The sequence below is a fragment of the Trachinotus anak genome, unplaced genomic scaffold (assembly GCF_046630095.1).
Source record: "Trachinotus anak isolate AG129_WGS33_773 ecotype Australia unplaced genomic scaffold, CSIRO_AGI_Tana_v1 ptg000011l, whole genome shotgun sequence".
In the NCBI taxonomy this organism is placed as follows: domain Eukaryota; kingdom Metazoa; phylum Chordata; class Actinopteri; order Carangiformes; family Carangidae; genus Trachinotus; species Trachinotus anak.
Genome location: NW_027273862.1, coordinates 3,676,052 through 3,692,949, shown reverse-complemented (window position 1 = coordinate 3,692,949; position 16,898 = coordinate 3,676,052). Strand labels below are relative to the sequence as shown.

Sequence of the window (16,898 nt, the reverse complement as noted above, 5' to 3'; positions counted from 1 at the left end):
AATTCGGCTAATATTCTCATTAACTCCCACTCCTCATCCATCAGTCAAAGGCTGAGTCTTACATCCGCTCAATTACTGGAGCCAATCTGAGTGTATGCAGATTAAGTTGGGGGATCCTCGCTAATCAGAGGCTACGTTGGCACGACTCAGTCAAGAAGGGGGATCAACCTTTGATCTATTGTAAACCAGCAACAGTAGGGCCCCTGGCAGGACCAGGGTGTCTCAGGCTGCTCTGGCAGATGCATTCAGGACTAAATCTCGCCTTAGCTGTGCCTCGCTGCCTCACATCGCCAAAGCTAAACACTTGGAGAAATTTTAACAATGTCATTGTACCACACCCTATCAGCCCTGGAGGCAAGCTTACTTGGGCTCAAGAGTCACTCTCTCCATAATCACCCCATCACAGAGAGAGAGGGAGAGAGAGAGAGGGGGAGAGGTGGAGGTGGAGGTGGGGGACAGAGACAGAGAAAGGCAATCCAGCCGAGCAGAAGAGGCTTGCATCAGTATTTATAGACTGATGTCCCACATCTTGTACTAGCAGTCCAAAGTGCAGGAAGCAACAAAAGCAACAAAAAGGTCTGGATTGAATTCGGAAAACTATCCCAGATACAGATGGTTTATTCAGGTCCAGATCGCGGTTGTAAACACACACACACACACACACACACACACACACACACACGCATACACACACACACACACATACACATACACACACGAAGAAGAAAAAACAGATACACCATTCAGTAAATAAATACATACATACTTGGGGCAACTGCTTTTTCCGAATCTAAGTTGTGACGTCTTACTAGTTTCACTTGAATGTACCTCTATAGGGGAAAGCAGGAAAGAAGGACTGAACCATTTCAGACAAGTCAGTACTCGAAAAGGGTCTTCAGTTTTTTTGGGGGGGAACATCACTTATATTACAGAAAATCACTTCTGCTTGTAGAAAAACACCCTGCAGACATAGATTTCACCACCAATCTGATACTACTATGGCCTTTCTTGTTGGGAATCCTGTCAAACAACTTGTTTGGAGGGAGGAAGCTTGTGCTTCCTTCCCCCAACACATACATGAAGAAAGACAAAGCAGTTTTTTTTTTTGTTCCTACGGACATATCCATTGTCTTTGCTGAATCAATAATCAAAGCCTTTTTTTCTTTCTGCATCGCTGTCAGTCCTTGCAATCTTGCAGTTCAGCCTGAATGGATGAATATTAATGATTGATTATCAATTCTCTTTGTGGAAACACACATACAATGCCGTGGTGGATAAAAGTGTTGGACAATGGGATGACGGATCAGTCAATTTGCCTCATCTGCACTACAATTCCCGGACTTGAATCCATCATTATTAATCATCACACACCACATGCTAAATGATGGCCAGGAAAGTAAAGAATTCTTGAAAAGTTACATCCGAGGCTGTGAGATATTCCGGCACTAACTGCCATCAATCTGCCTCACACTACAAAGAAAACACATTCTGCTTTTGCTTTGGTGCAAACACAGCAATTTGTCCACTGTTTGCTGTTTGTTGTTTTGCCTTTAATGGCCTGATGCAAATGAGTTGCCTGTTTTTTATGTGTGAATAATTGAAATCGCTTTAATTGAAGGGGCAAACTTTTGGAGAAACATGCCTGACATTGCAGAAGGTTCAGACAGGCCTCATGCCAAAACGAGGAAAGATCTTCAACAAGATTACATCCATGTTGTATACTACCTCTCATTTTATTTTAAAACCCTGGCTACACTTTTCCATTATGGTTGTGCAGTGGTAAATCAAGAGCGGCTTTACCTAAAATTACCCTCCCCTTGCCTTCCAGTGGTCTACATGAGAGTCTTTACTCGCTCAAGTGCTATCTCCCACTCGCCGTCAACAATGAGCAAACGTGTGTCCCCTGGATCGGTCCATGTGAGCGATATGTTCGAGCCTATCTACCTTCACACTCCATTTGCCTATTTCTATTCTTAATGACGGGTTATTTCTAAACCATCCCCGGCTCATGATGAGTAATCCTGAAATCCCTTCCAACACTGTTCGTTTTAAGCTACAGCCGAGCAACAAGCTTTCACAGCTGTCTCCCCTGCTTCACTTTAACAGGTACTGCATGTCTGCCTCCCTGACGCCAATGGGACTGATGGGGGCTGACGAACGCGGTGCTCGGTGAATCACAATGTCACGAAACGATGCGCTGAAGAAGAGCAGCAAAAAAGGGAAGGGTGCTGTCACACCGTGTGGCCGTCCTTCTCACTCTTCCAGTCCTCTGTCTACCCTCACCCTCCTCCACCCTGCATTTATGCTAATAGTCGCTGTTGAGAAAGAACACAGAGAATGACACACTGTTAAAAATCGATGGCACAATCCCTCCCCATCCCTCTCACAAACACGATCTCTCACTCTCAGTCCCAGTGTTGGGATAGTTGAGGGGAGCCCGCTGACTGACGAAGATTGGGGATGCGTGTATAATTAAACCTCAGAGTGCATCAGCAATAAAAAAAAACACTATGGGATGGAAAGAGTCCAATCCTGGCCTGGACTTCCTTGACAATCAGCCCACAACCACAGACACAGGCAGCCCCACACACAGTGGATGAAATTGTACAAAATACACACAGAGCTGTATGACCCATTTGAATCACACCTCCCACCCATTTGATTCATTCTTTAATTAAGTGTGAGAAACACAGAGAAAGGGGAAGAAAAGGAGACAGAGGTACTGAGAGGGTGGAGAGATTTATACTCTTAAACCAATACAGTGCCATCTTGGTTTAACATAGGACTTATCTTAGCTCTGCCAGGCATACTCATGAGCACTTAACCTTGCAGTGAACGCAACCCATCATCATCGCCTCGCAAAAAGGCAAGCCACGTTCTTCTTCGCCCCAGAGCTGCCCCCCCTACCTCGCGCCCAATCCCTGCGCTGTCCTTCAACAGGAAGACGCTTACACCTATGAGTAACCTATCCTAGAGTCAAGTTTGTTGCAAAACATTAGCTGAGACCTTGAGAGAAAGCATCCTTCATGACTGGGAACTGCTTGAATCTGCAGAACATTTTACACTCAGGCTGGAGGCACATAGCATAGTGAATGTGAGCTTGGAATTACGAACCGAAACTCTGTTATCAGCATGTTCCGTCTGTTTCCATTTTGGTCTTTTTATTAAGAAACATTTTCAGGTGAATTATCTATAAATATATGACAGTTTGCCAAGTGATCTGTCAAATATTTGATGCTCAGTATCTCACAGCTGCAATCTAACCTTCAAATTCCAAGCTCACCGATGGTCACTGTGGCCCCGGTGAGCATTTGTTTGTTTCAGCATCCTGATGAGCAGCCATTGTCAAATCCAGCGGAGGCTGCCTAATTGACTCGCCTGAAAAATTAATGCATCACTTAACAGCATTTTTGTGTTCGTATGGTATTCAGAAAACACAGGTGGAAATCCCACATGGTGGCAAATGTTTAATTGATGCAGCCATATGACAATGCTCGAGAAAGACAGAGTGAAAAAAAAAACAGAGAGGACAAAGAGGAAGTGAAATTAAAAGTATTTACTTGGATCACAAGTTACTTATTTTTCTTGTGTGACCAGCTTTTTATTGCTTTACTGCTGTCAGATACCATGTCTGAAGGGTTGGAAAAATATTTCAGTGTATCACAGTGGCAAAATGTCATAAACAAGAAAGGCATACCCACCAATTATCAAATATTAGACAGCAAAACACTGTTTGCAAAAGCTATTACTGAACAAGATCAAATATTATGCTTGATGGTTGGCACTCCCGCCCATGCCAGAGTGGCTGGGTGATATTCTGGGGGAGGGAGGTGGACATGATTGCCAGCCTGACTCTCCCCAGGTGAGTTCCCAGCAATGAGCTGTGAACAAGCTGCTTTGGCCAGGCTGGCCAGCAGCCTTCCCCTTCCCTGAAACCTGCCTGACACTTCCACACAGGCCAGGGAGCAGGTGGCCCTTAGCCGCAGGATTAGCCCACAGTTCTGTTCATTACAGAGCTGCGATGGATAAAACTACCCATAACTAAAATAGCCCACAATTTGTAAATCATGCCTTTGCGGGTGATGGGTGTGCAGAACAATAGAAGAAGAAAAAAAATGGAAAACATTCATCTGTGTTTTTTGTGGAGAGAGTAACTAGTAAAAACTACCATAATAATCTGTGTGACTGCTACACAGTGTCTTAGTTTTCAAGGACATCCGAAGCAGCTAAAAAATGTTGCCACCATTATTTGATGAGAGTTTAATTATTTCCAAAAGCATTTTCAGACACCCCCAACACCACACACACACACACACACACACACACACAAACACACACACACACCCCACCCTCCCCTCCTCCCTCTCTCTTGTCCCCATATCTCTGCTTCCCCTTGACAACCAAAACCCTCCCACTGCCCATGGGATGAAAAAAAAATGGAGGGAGCATTCAAATGGCCGAATTAATGTTTCCACACGATAAGCGAGCTTAATATAATGCTGACAATCACAGCACACTCACCCTGCCAACTAGAATTGGATCGGGTCCAGAAAATTCCTCCAGCACAAACATTTGATTCCAAACCCATCCTCTCTTGGCGCGGCTCAGTAATCTTTGTCCTTCGCCAAGACCGCTTGCCACTGCTGCGGACCCACCAGTTTGTGTACTTTTGGACTGGCCTATGATAGGAGACATAGACACGCAGGGAACACAAGTAATCCACACCAGCAGCAAGGACATCCACAGATCCATGAGCATCTCCTCGGACCGCTTTGGCATCCTGTCCTTGTGTGTTTTGTTTGTTTGTTTGCTTGTTTTACGAGACTCTTCTCTCGCCGTGTCTCGTCTCCCCCTACTTTCTTTAGAACAGCAGCTCCTCAGATAACAAGAAAAGGTTACTTGTGTCCTCTTTGAACGGCAGAGCTTGCATTCATGGTGTGATAAAGGTCACTTGCATGGTATGCCTCCATAGCAGTTGGTGAGGGGCTGAGGCGCTCAGCACAGCATCCATTTGGTGTTATTCCGAGGGGAAGACCTGTAAGAGAGCAATCACAGTTTGTTAGATGTCTTTTTGTCTTGTGAGGAGTTGTCAGGAGGTTGGGGAGATAGAGGGAGGTAGGAATAAGAAAGGAGAGTCAAATAAACATTTGAACAAATCAGATAAGACAGCCAGAATGACAGGGGGAGGGAAAAAATGTAAAAGGGGGATTTAAAGAAAAAAAAAGAAAGAAAGAAAAAAAAACAGGAAGGAAATTCTCATTTTAGGACATGAAATCAAGATGTCGCTTCATCATCACAAATGATCTGTCTGTGGCAGCCATGAGCCTTTATACCAATCTTGTTTTTGTATTACCCTGCTACAATTGCACAACAAAACAGTTACGTCTGTATTCTGAGGTTATTGAGCCCACCACATCAGATTGAAATGCTCTAATCTGTTGTTTCGGGATTATCCTGGAAAGATTGTCAGCAAATTACATGTTCCTTATGATTAATGAAATATTCTTTTTTTGCTGCAATCAAATTCCTTAGACATCTGTGCATACATGCGTGCAGTAGGGTCAGTATTAAAAAGAGGCTGGTTGCAGGTGAGCTCCACAATGTCAACAGCGCTGCAGCTCACTGTCATCATAGTGGTCCTGATGAGATCATTGTGAGGGTATTTAGAGGCATGTTTAAATCATTAAATCACGTGTGTAATATTACTGATAAGCATGGGCATAAACTTTTTTTTCAACACTGGTCAAACAATAATAACCACATGAGATACAACAGAGTAACACTCCTGTGACATAAGATCGAAAGGATGCAGCCAAATGTAAATGTTGCCCTTTAATCAAAAGCAGTTTAAGCTTTAACATCCATCTCACCAGCTCGGTCGTTTCAGTGTAAAACTGATGTTGCATTGTTCACCAGAATGCAAAACCACAGGCAAAAAAACAAAAAAAACAAAAAAAGCACAGACACAAAGGGTTGGCTTTGAGTTGTCCTCAGCTAAAACTGATGCAGGTGGACATGCTATCACAGCACCGAGTGGCTTGCTTTCAGCACAGTGTCAGTGTTAGTTGTGATAACTTTTACTACACGCAGTATGTCACTGTGGTCATAGGCGGTGTGGAGTAATACATGGTTCCGGCAGTGCAATTCCAAGGACAATAAGCTGTAATGTATTCCACCTGAAGGCAACTGCAACACCATAAAGTGTGGAGAGATCCGAGTTACTGTGACATTCTCCAACTACAGGCACCGACCTAAAAGGACCAGGTTAATTAAAAAAAAAAAAAGAAAAGAGAATATAAACCTGTGAAAATATAAATTTACACCCCATATAGAATTTTCCTAGAAATGACTTACAAGAAAATATTATATTCCCCCCCTTTTCTAGTCCATTATCAAGTCACTGGGGTGCGTGACGAAGCAAGCGGTTTCAGCACCACGGGGTTTGGACAGCTCCCCGCCAGAGAAGCAGCCGGTCCAGACGGCTCTGCAGAAAACCGAGCGCCGGCAGCGGAGGAGCTGTCCAAGGTAGGAGTCCACAGACTGGGGGCGATTCGTTTCTCAGTTTCCAGTCACCCGATGAGAAAAAAACATAACCGCGGATGAATCAATGAAGTTTGAGGCATGCTACTTACATTTTACACCTCTGCAATAGTCTGCAGCACATACCCCGACTACCCAAATTCTCCCTCTCTCTCTCTGAAGTTTTTACCCGTTGAGGAGACTAATGTTCCCCATCAGTCCATCTTGGTGCGTCAAATGTGGATGTGGAGCGCGCAAGCAGTCCAATTCAGGGGAAATAAATCATAGGTAGGCAGTATTTGTGCGCGACTGAGGCAAGTGAAATGGGAATAAAGAAGGTAGCCTAAGTTGCAGATCTTTCTGTAGACTTGCTGTGTCCCTCCCCGTCATCTCGCTCATGCAAATGTGCCGGGGGGAAAAAATGTACTTTAGCCCCGCGATGGATTAAAGGGAAGTCCTGTTAAACCCCTCCACAAAACACCAATGTACAACAGTAATACCTGTTAGGTTTATATATGATGGTGGCGGGCTATACTTACTAGTGAGACTTGCATCCCTCTCCGTTGCTGCATCATTTCATCGTTTGTATGTTTTTTTCCCCCCTTCAAAATACGCAAAAAAAAAAAAAAAAAAAAAAAAAGTCCAACGCGTTTCGTTCGAGGCGGCGGGAAAATGGGCAGAAATGCGGAGAGGCGAGAGGCGAGAAATCCTTCCTGCAGTTTGTCAAGGCGGAGTGACAGTGTTGGGGTTGTTAGTTAGGAGCTCCGACAGGCTTGCTGGCCGACTGGAAAAGTGAGGAGGAGATGGAGGAGCGATGCACGGCGGCGGAGAGAGCCTCCCCTCCACGGCGCTCATTGGGTTGATGAGGAGACGGGTCAACAGGCGCGCAAATGAACGCGCGTCGCTCCGCACCGGCACGGACGCGCAGAGGTTATCGTGTCACATTGCCGTGGCCGTGGATATCACATAGGTGCGTTCAAGTGAAGTCCTCTCACCATGTGTACGTTTTCCCCCGCGTCCTAACTCTTCTCTTCTCTTTGCTGAGGCGGCGACGCGTGAGTTCGCCCTCACTTCTCTCGGTTATTAGCGGGATGAGAGGCCGCGCAACGGAGCCGGGGCTGCTCGTTTACACTGTCATTTGATAGGGTTAAGCGACGAACAGATGGACGCACACACTGTGGCCCCTCTGGCACAATGGAAAGTAAAGAACTATTCTATCCGGTCAGGCTTCCTTTGGGTCCTAGCTCTTCCACTGCCTGTTCAGAGTTCTTTAGTTGATTTGTATTCTTGACACATGAATTTACGGGGGGGGGGGGGGTTATGTTCATAAAAAAAACAACTCTAAAGCACAGACTATTAAAATACAAGAAGCAGGGAAAGTGTTATACAGGTCTTATTAAGACAGGCAGTGAAAAGGTCATGCTCATCATAGCAGGGCTGAATGTGAGTGTTTGTGTGAGTGCAGTAGAGTGTGTGAGTGACAGCAGAGAGGGAGCCCATGCTGCTGTCCATGGAGAGAGCCCTCTAGTGTTTGTGAGGCTACTTGGCAGCAGCCAGGCAGGCCTTTGGGGGGGTGCAGCCTTTATGAGTGCATCGGGAGAGGATGGTCAGTGTACCGTCTGACACACACGGCTCTTCCTCGGCTGTGAGAATCTCTTCACGAAACTCATTTGAGCATTAAGCACTGCCTCAGCGTTTCTCTGCTGCCCCCAACGATGACGTCACACTCCCACCGGCTCAACCTTGTGCTGAAGTGCACACAGCGTGCATATTCAGTGATAATAAGTCTCAGTGGAAGAGTGAAAGAATTTGTCTGAGAGCACAACATGTTATTGCACCTTACCACCTTAACACAACAGACCTGCTCCTCTTAGGCTTTGCCTGGTGGAGGCCTTTGACCCGAGTGCCAGAGATCCCAATTAGCAAAGACATCAAGTCCACCATTATTTATTTCTGTACCATTTAATTTTCCTCCCACTCACGCTTTGATGTTGCAGCTGCGTTTCAGATGGGAATTCTCCAATCATCTTTTTTAAAAGCTTCTGCTGCATAATACATCAGCCTGTAAATGTTGAGCTGTGTTTCTCTTGCTCGATATGAATGAAGATTTCATTGATGGACATTCTGAGTGTACGGGATGTGTGTGGATACAGTTAAACGTATAAAAAAAGAACCGCTGGGGGGGAGCGTTCATTTAAAATCACTTTACGTTATAGTAAATAAACAGCCACAGAGCACATGACAGTAACTGAAGGGGTTGGCATGGTGTAATTATTTTTTTAGATGCAGTCTAATCTTCCTCTCGCTCTGTCTGACACACAACACATTGAAAGTGTCAAACTTCAAAGCACAAGCCCTAATTCATGCTTAATTCAACAATATATATTGTTATTAAAAAAATGTCATCATCACTGTTATTCATGGCGCTCTCTTTAAAAGGTAGGATGAAAGCTTCATTGACATCAGGAGAATCTGAAACTATCAAATCTTTCAAAATCTCCACCTGTGTGTAGAGTTTTGTGCAAATGAGAAGGTTCCAGCTTTAAATTAGTGATTAATTCCACTGACATGGCCCCCGCCGGTGATCAAAATATCAGATGGCTTTGAAAAAGGCAAAGTAAGTGAAGGGGAAATGGTCTTTAGAACCCAAGCATCCTCAATCGATCATTAGTTACTGCTTTGTCAGTGGTATTAATCACAGTGCTGTTGCGGTGTGTGCCGCAGACTTCCACATCTGAGGTTCCACACAACAAGTCACCACCACAGGGACTGTTACTATGTGGAGATTTTGTTGCTTGATTTGAATTTTCTTGTATGCAAGGGTGCCACCCCTCCAAAATAAAGAGGACTTTTTAATGCTGTCAGCCGAATGGTTTATTAACATAAGATCTGTACTTACCTTTAAATAAAAACTACACACAGTATCAGATCAATAACTAAAAGAAAGTAAACTATAGGAAATTACTTATTAATGCAAAAGATGCATCCAATATTTTTGCATCCAACATCAAGACTGTTATATTCAGTAGGCCTATCAGTGCTGTAGTTCCCCTATTTCCCTTGATTTCACATTGAAAACTGTGCTGCATCGGTATTAACAATCTTATGATGTGAGGCTGGTGAAGATAGGTAGGTAGCAGGTTTTCATTCTGAATCCATGTGGCTGTTGGATAGTTAGTTTACTACCTGTTGGTGGTGAAAAAGCTCCTGATGTTCCTTTTTCAGTGGCATGACATCGTTAATAAACAGACAAAAAGTACAAAATGTGTTGGCATGGACTACATTCAGTTACATGTGGTGTGTATTTCAGGCAACAGAGGACAGGGAGTCATCTGAAATACTATATTTTTCGCCCATGCTTGAGGTCTGGACTGACACACTGATAACTTACGTTTGTCAGCACACTCATCTGCTCTCACCTCCTCCATGTCTGGCAGTAAGTGCGATATTGGTACATAACGCCAATCAAATGCTAGCAGGACTAAATTGGTCATCTTGGAGACGATCAAAATATTAGGGGGTAGGTAGGGACATGTCCCCGCCGTCCATATGCAAATCTACGCCCTTGCTTGTATGTCATTTGTTGGCTGACCAATCATTGAAGGCACAAGCTTGCCCACACTCACGGATATTCACACCAGGATATTCTCAGGAGCAAGGAGACGAGCCTGTTAAATCAGGTGTAACCACCCTCAAAGACACAAATAACCCCACCACCACCACCGCCGCCCCTGCAGCCTAATTCAGCCAAGTTTCTGAGTCAACACGCATCACTCATCTTGATGAGCAGTCTACCTTGAAACAGCATCCAGCTTGAGGCTCTGATAAGCAGCAACCATAAACCATGTTTTTAGCTTGATGCTCCTCCTTTAGTGTGCTTTGCTTGTCCTTCATTGCTGTCATTGCTTTTGAGCCCCCCCTGCTGTGCAACTACTAGCCTCATCTTGACAGTTACAATTGGCTCATGACTGGCCAAGCTCATCCAGAATATACGCTGCGAGATATTTAACTGTCTGAAAAGATGCCCCCAATGTGAAAAATGACAGCATGTTTACATTTTCCTGACAACCGACCTCTTGTGGTTGTGCAACTAATGAATGTTTTCAGCAACCCCACACCCAGCTGAGAAACATAAGTCAGATATTATTTTCAGCTGAGAAACATTGCCAAGTAAGGCCCCTTCTTATCTATCCACCAGCTCATCCCAATCTAGTCTCAGGTCTTTATGTCTTGACTATTGTAATGCACTATATTTGTGTTTAGGCAAAGAGAGTCGTAGCACATCTACAGTTAATTCAAAGTAATGACTAACAACTACTCCTACTAACTTTTCCTGTCTTTACCGCTGTGTCATATAGCATCTTACCATCCCTTATCACCTGAGTGCTGCCTTTGTTACACTGGCTTCAAATTTAGATTAGAATTCATAATCCTTCTCATTATTTAGAAGCACATTTGGATCCACTGTATATCAGTGTGCTCATGATCCCACACAGCTCCACTAAAATATGTATTCAAACACTTTCATTGTTCTTGTAACTCTGAAGCCCTTTAACCCTTGTTAACCCTTTATAACAATTGTTTAGAAAAGTGCCATATAAATCATGGCTGTAACTAACAATTATGTTCATTGTCAATTCATTTGCCAGTTAGTTCTTAGTTAATTGGATTGTCCAGATTGTCATGAAAGAGTAACCAAAGAAAATCATACTGTATAATACAGGCAAAGGCAGCAAATCATCACATTTGAAAAGCTAAGGTAAAGAAGTCAAGGCATTTTTTCTAGAGAAATGCATGAAAAGATTATTGGTTATCATATTTGTTGCTGATTCATCTTCTATTAATTATTGGATAGACTATTAATCAACTAATTGTTACATCTCAAACATATACAGTTTTACTTAATCATTCTCTCAGAAGCAAAGATGGAAGTTTCATGACATTGTTTTAGTGCCACAAGGCCAAATATGGGTGTGTCCATAGCCATCGCCTACCAAATGTCTACACTGTTTTCTTTTTTGGTTTTTTTTGTCTACCAAAGTATTTTTAAATTGCCTTAACTTAATCAGTCCTTAAGCCATAGAAATGAGAAAAGGAGTCTTTTGTAACAGTCATGGGTTGTTTTTGAAGCCAAACAACTTCCAAACAGTGGAGGTGTTGTCAGTGTTTACACCCAGAATGAAACTGTGTAATTTATCTAACCCATCTGGTGCCATTTCATTGCTGAGAGAAAAAAAAATCTCACACTGCAGCTTTAAAAGGAAGTGAGACTGTTGGGACCACTGCTCCCCGGATTTCCCAGGTGATCCAGAGATTGAAACTAGTGTAGTTTGCCTCCAGTATCAAACGTGTCTCACTAATGTTTGGGCTACGACCACCATCATTAGGGCAAAGTGAGGTTACAGTCACCATATCAGTGAGTTACAATGCATTTAGGTGTTAAGGGGGCGTGGGAGGTGGGAAGAGCTCTGTGTCCAAAATGATTGTACTCCTCCTCTTCCTATTCTTCCCTCTCTTCACCTCATCCCCCTGTCTTGGTCAATAAAACACTAAAATAGCATATCGGTAAAAGTGCTCTACTCAATATGCCTGTGGCTGGTGGACATGAAAGGCTTGGAAATACTCATTGTTCTTCATTGTCAAGTGCTGTCCTCTCCATTTGACAGTATAATATTAACAGCACAATTGAGCACCCAGACTGGTTCCTTCCATTCGGCCTTCAAAACCGCCGTGATTTCAGGCAGGTTTTTAAAATCCTTTTTTTTTTTTGAGCTGCTGTGAATTGTTTAAAATGTCAAAATATGCAAATCACTCCTGACCTCTTTTGAATCATAAAACGCAGCATAAAATCAAACTTAATTCGAGTTGAGTATGAGGAAAACATTTAAAAAAAACATCCCTCCTGCTTAAACACTTCCTGTTCAGACATTATGCAAAGTGCACAAGCAATCCCCCACTTGAAGTCGCTGAGAAATTTTGGGTTGACGTCTGTGTTTGAGCAGGCCAAGATATAAGTACAGCATGTGGTGCATTAGCATTCCTAAAAGTCACACTTTAATTGGTTGCAGATTAAAGTTAATTGATTTAGCTGATAGTTTTAAAGCTCCTGAAGATAATTAAGTGCAGTGTTGAGAATTCTGATATGTTGACATTTTGAGAATGAACAACCTGTAACGTGTGGGTACAACATAACGTTAACTAACATCTTAATCATGCAAATTGAAAAACACAGCAGATTTAATTATCACCGGTCGAATCATTGGTCCTCATTAATTACATTTGGCTTATTTATTCACATTCACATATCTATTCCACTTACTTCCCAATTATGCAGGACAGTCCTCAGACCCCTGCTGATATAACAAACAGTAATTCCATTCCTGCTTCATTAGGGGATGCATGTAATAAGATGCTGAGGGAATGGAGGGACAAATAAGTATCCAAGGTTGAAGAGCTGCAGCGACAAGGATCTAGAGCAACAGAAATGATTATTACACACACACACACACACACACACATTATATATATATATATATATATATATATATATATATATATATATATATATAAGGTGGGAAGGTTTAATGAAGGTTTAAGGGAAGGTTTAATGTACATCTCTAGTGACTGACACAAATGAATTAAATTACCCCGTCCAACCAGAAATATTAAAAATACATCTGCTGTGTTAAAAATGCCAATTGACTCAACCAGTAGTGAACTTAATATGACGCAGTGGATGAGCAGATGTTGAATTAGGATATCTGAAGCATTAATTAATGAACAATATTCAAATAATATTTGTTTCTTAGCTGAGAACAGAAAACAGCTGTTGGAAACTAAAGATCTTCTTAAATTTGTCTGTAGTGTTGGCGGGTCAGGACTTAGATTTGGAATTTTACTTTGAGCACGAAAAACATCTTTATTTCTATCAAATAAACAATTTACTCAAGATGTCTTTGCAACTCCAACTCTAACATTGTAAAATATTCAGCTAAAAAAATAATAGCTAGAGTTTACTCAGCTGTAAACACAGGCAGAACAATGTATTTCTTCTTGGGTGGTGCCTGTAAATCACATCTTGACAGCTAATACTTCAGTCTATGTATGGCTGCTGAACCCTGCCCAAACCATACCATACCATGACAAATCAGCACAGACAAATACTGTATCTGAACTATACCATATGAAATATCACAGGAAAACAACAGGAAATCTTGTGCTGCTCAAGATTATTTTTACAAAAAGGATATTGTGTGGGACGAGGACCAAGAGAGATGTAATGTAATGTGCTAGACCCCGTAGCACATTGCAGTGACAGTCACGGATGTGTCGGTGCCAGTGGAACTCTGCTAATGTTTAATGGTATAATCTTTGCCATTTTCACCATCTTAGTTTAGCGCTAATATTAACTACTGAACACAAAGTAACGATGAGATTGACGGGAACGTCATTAGCTTTGACAGTATTGGACAGTAAAAAGTAAAATGTTGACCTGATGGTGGAGGTGAAGTAAAAATCAGGGGAATACCTGACATGAAAGTCTGTACAAAACCCACCCAATAGTTGAGATGTTTCAGTCTGGAGCAAAGTCCAGCAGAGTGCCTGAGAGTCCCATCATTAGAGCCTCTAGCATAGCAAGAAACTGACCTAATGTAAGAGAGGCTAATGGATGGGATGTGTTATTCTGGTTGCAACTGCCTTTGTTTGAAAATTATTGTGTGCTTGTTTGAGACAGGTCGGATGGGAGAACTTTAAAAGGTGATGCAAAGTGACCAAACCCACAGAGGACACTCAGGACACCAAGAAAGTTAAATACAGTAATTATTACTTTGATAATTACTTTTTATCTTCACTGGACAACAATCTTCTGATATGGTTACCCCTACGTATAATTTCCCCATTTGTGCTCTCAGATTCCCAGACATCTGACAGTGAATGTTTGGTTATGTATGTTCATTCAACTCAGAATTACAAGCCACAAGTAACCAACTCAAGATTTCAAGTTCTGAAGTAGATATCAAGACAGTAGGTTGAAATTGATCAACCCATTAGTATACATTGATTTGATTACAGGTGAGTGGATTTTAGTGAAGTGCAGTGAGTTTTTAAAGCAGTCCTTTTTTCAAAACTCACACTCAAAAGAAAGTTACATGAGAACTTTAAGTGAAGGCTTTCTGTCCATCTATGTCAGTGACAGTTGTGATGCTTTATGAGCAGAGGGATACAATAGCAAAAATGAATGTGGCAAAAAGGAAGAAATTTGACATTAATCCAGTGTAATGTGAGAGGGAGGTTATTGATGAGGACAAGTGCTCACAGAAGAGTTCTATGATTAGATGAAGACAGACCTCAATGGACATTGATGTTTGTAATGAATAGACAGAGTGCTACAGTAATGACACTTTACCTTTAATAGTGCTCATTAAGAAGACTAGCCACTTGGTTAACGAGGATGAGAGATGAGGTCTGCCAATTGTCGTCAGACAGAGGGAAGGGTCTCATGAATTTTCTTGCTGATAAGAGGTAAAAGAAATTATAATTGTATGTATTTTTTAAAGCGGGGTCAGAAGGGGAGTCCCACTCAAAGAAGAGGGGCACATTTGGAAGACATGTAAAAAAAAATGTTACACAAATTTAAAACCTTGCTTCTAGGTAATAAAAAACAAAATTATTGATACTTAAATTGTTTATTCGGTGTTAGAGATATCAACTGTATATATTCTGAACCAAGTTATTACCGATAAACAACTAGGAATTACTGAACCACTGTTGTTTGTGCATTAGGACAGATACCTGTGTAATGAGACACCAACAACATTAGCATATATTTCAGTTGAACATGTGTAGTTATATATTGCTTCCCAGCCCTGGAGACAGCTCTTGGTGAGTAAAGGAATGAAGTTTGATACTGAGCGTTTCTTTGAGACTGGTAAGTAAACAGCTGTTAATGCTAATGTTCACTATGTAGCATTAGCCAAACTTACAAATAGGTCCTTTAAGTAATTAGAACAGTTGCATTAATTTAGTCATACAGTATGAAAATGCCTCTGTGATCATAATAATAATCCTGTACAACGATTATGCGTATGTATACATAAGCAGTTAAACCAAACATTTCCATTATCATTCCTCTTTATTGATTAACCAGATGTAATTGTGTTAAGAGTTTAAATTTAAAATGTTTTGATAGCTCTGATGGACCACAGGAGGACCTCATGAGGATGGCTGCTGTGTTATTCTGAAAGATTTAAGTGTAATTAGGAACTCAGAGTCTGTGCATCAACAACACGAATAAACTGTAAACGCAAAGCATCTATAATTCATATTTTGTATAATACCACTGTATCAAATTAGATGAATCAAAGAGGTCGCTCATGGAGATTAATGTACAGAGAAGCACTTTATGGTGCTTTACAGTGAATTTCAGCTTCCAGATCTTTTACTAAGAAATCTGTCCACAGGGTGTTTTAGGAAACCAAGGAAGATGGGGAAGGCTGATTTTTTAAAGTTACATTAGAATCAGAATCAGAATCAGAATCAGAATCAGTTTTATTGCCAAGTATGTTTTCACATACAAGGAATTTTTTCTGGTGATTGGTGCAATTGATCAGCAACAGTGATTATAATCCTTTAAAACATCAAAACAATAAAAAAAAAAAAAAAAAAAGATTAATAGAAGTAAATTGCTTTACATTCTTACTCTTAAGTAATAAATGATTTATTATGATAATTATTTATTGCTGTTTCAAATTGGGTCCCTCTTGTTGAGCTACATTTTTTTATTCATTAATACTCAACATCGAGTGCCTCCACCTTCCATTTTTAAACAGACATGTAAGACTTTGAAGTGCACATTGATGCAGAGGCAGGCAGTTGAACAGCAGATTAGTGCCACTGTGTGTATTAATACACTATATGATCTGAGTTATGATGTTTTGATTCATGTATCTATACATCTCTTGTGTATACTTGGCGGTATACCCTACATTTGAAGATGGACTAGAAATGGCTTGCAGCTTTGCAACTACAGGACTACCTAATTCTTCTTTTCTTGTACTAAGACAAGATCTCAGAGGGCTTTTCAGTTTCTAATTAATAATTGGTATATGGGGCTGACGCTCTTTGAGATTATTTGAAGTCATTAGAAAATACCCCCTTCCACTAAATCTTAGGAGAGAAAGAAGGCGACCAGAAATCCTGCTGGGATTGCACAGCTATACCAAAAGTGTTTTGTTCAGGAAATTTAATTGTGGCATCTACAGACTTGTTCCTATGAGTAATACAAAATAATGACTCTGGCTGTTCTAACATGAAATTAAAAATAAAAATGTTTTCTTCTCCAGGCTGGAATAATCCTGATGGAAAAAATATTAACGCCA

The 16,898-nt window shown here is 41.5% G+C and overlaps 1 protein-coding gene across 2 annotated transcripts in view; it reads right to left on the bottom strand.

The window, feature by feature from the left end:
* Window positions 1-7,506, bottom strand: part of cdh8 (cadherin 8) — a 99,708-nt gene extending 92,202 nt beyond the window's left edge. For both annotated transcript variants that reach the window (XM_071489246.1, XM_071489247.1), the window contains exons 1-2: window positions 7,059-7,506; window positions 4,522-5,035 (exon numbers count right to left, since the gene is read on the bottom strand). In XM_071489246.1, coding sequence (XP_071345347.1) covers window positions 4,522-4,779 — 258 coding nt within the window. In that variant the 5' untranslated portion in view covers window positions 4,780-5,035; window positions 7,059-7,506. The remainder of the gene's footprint in view (window positions 1-4,521; window positions 5,036-7,058) is intronic.
* Between the last annotated feature and the right edge of the window lie 9,392 nt (window positions 7,507-16,898).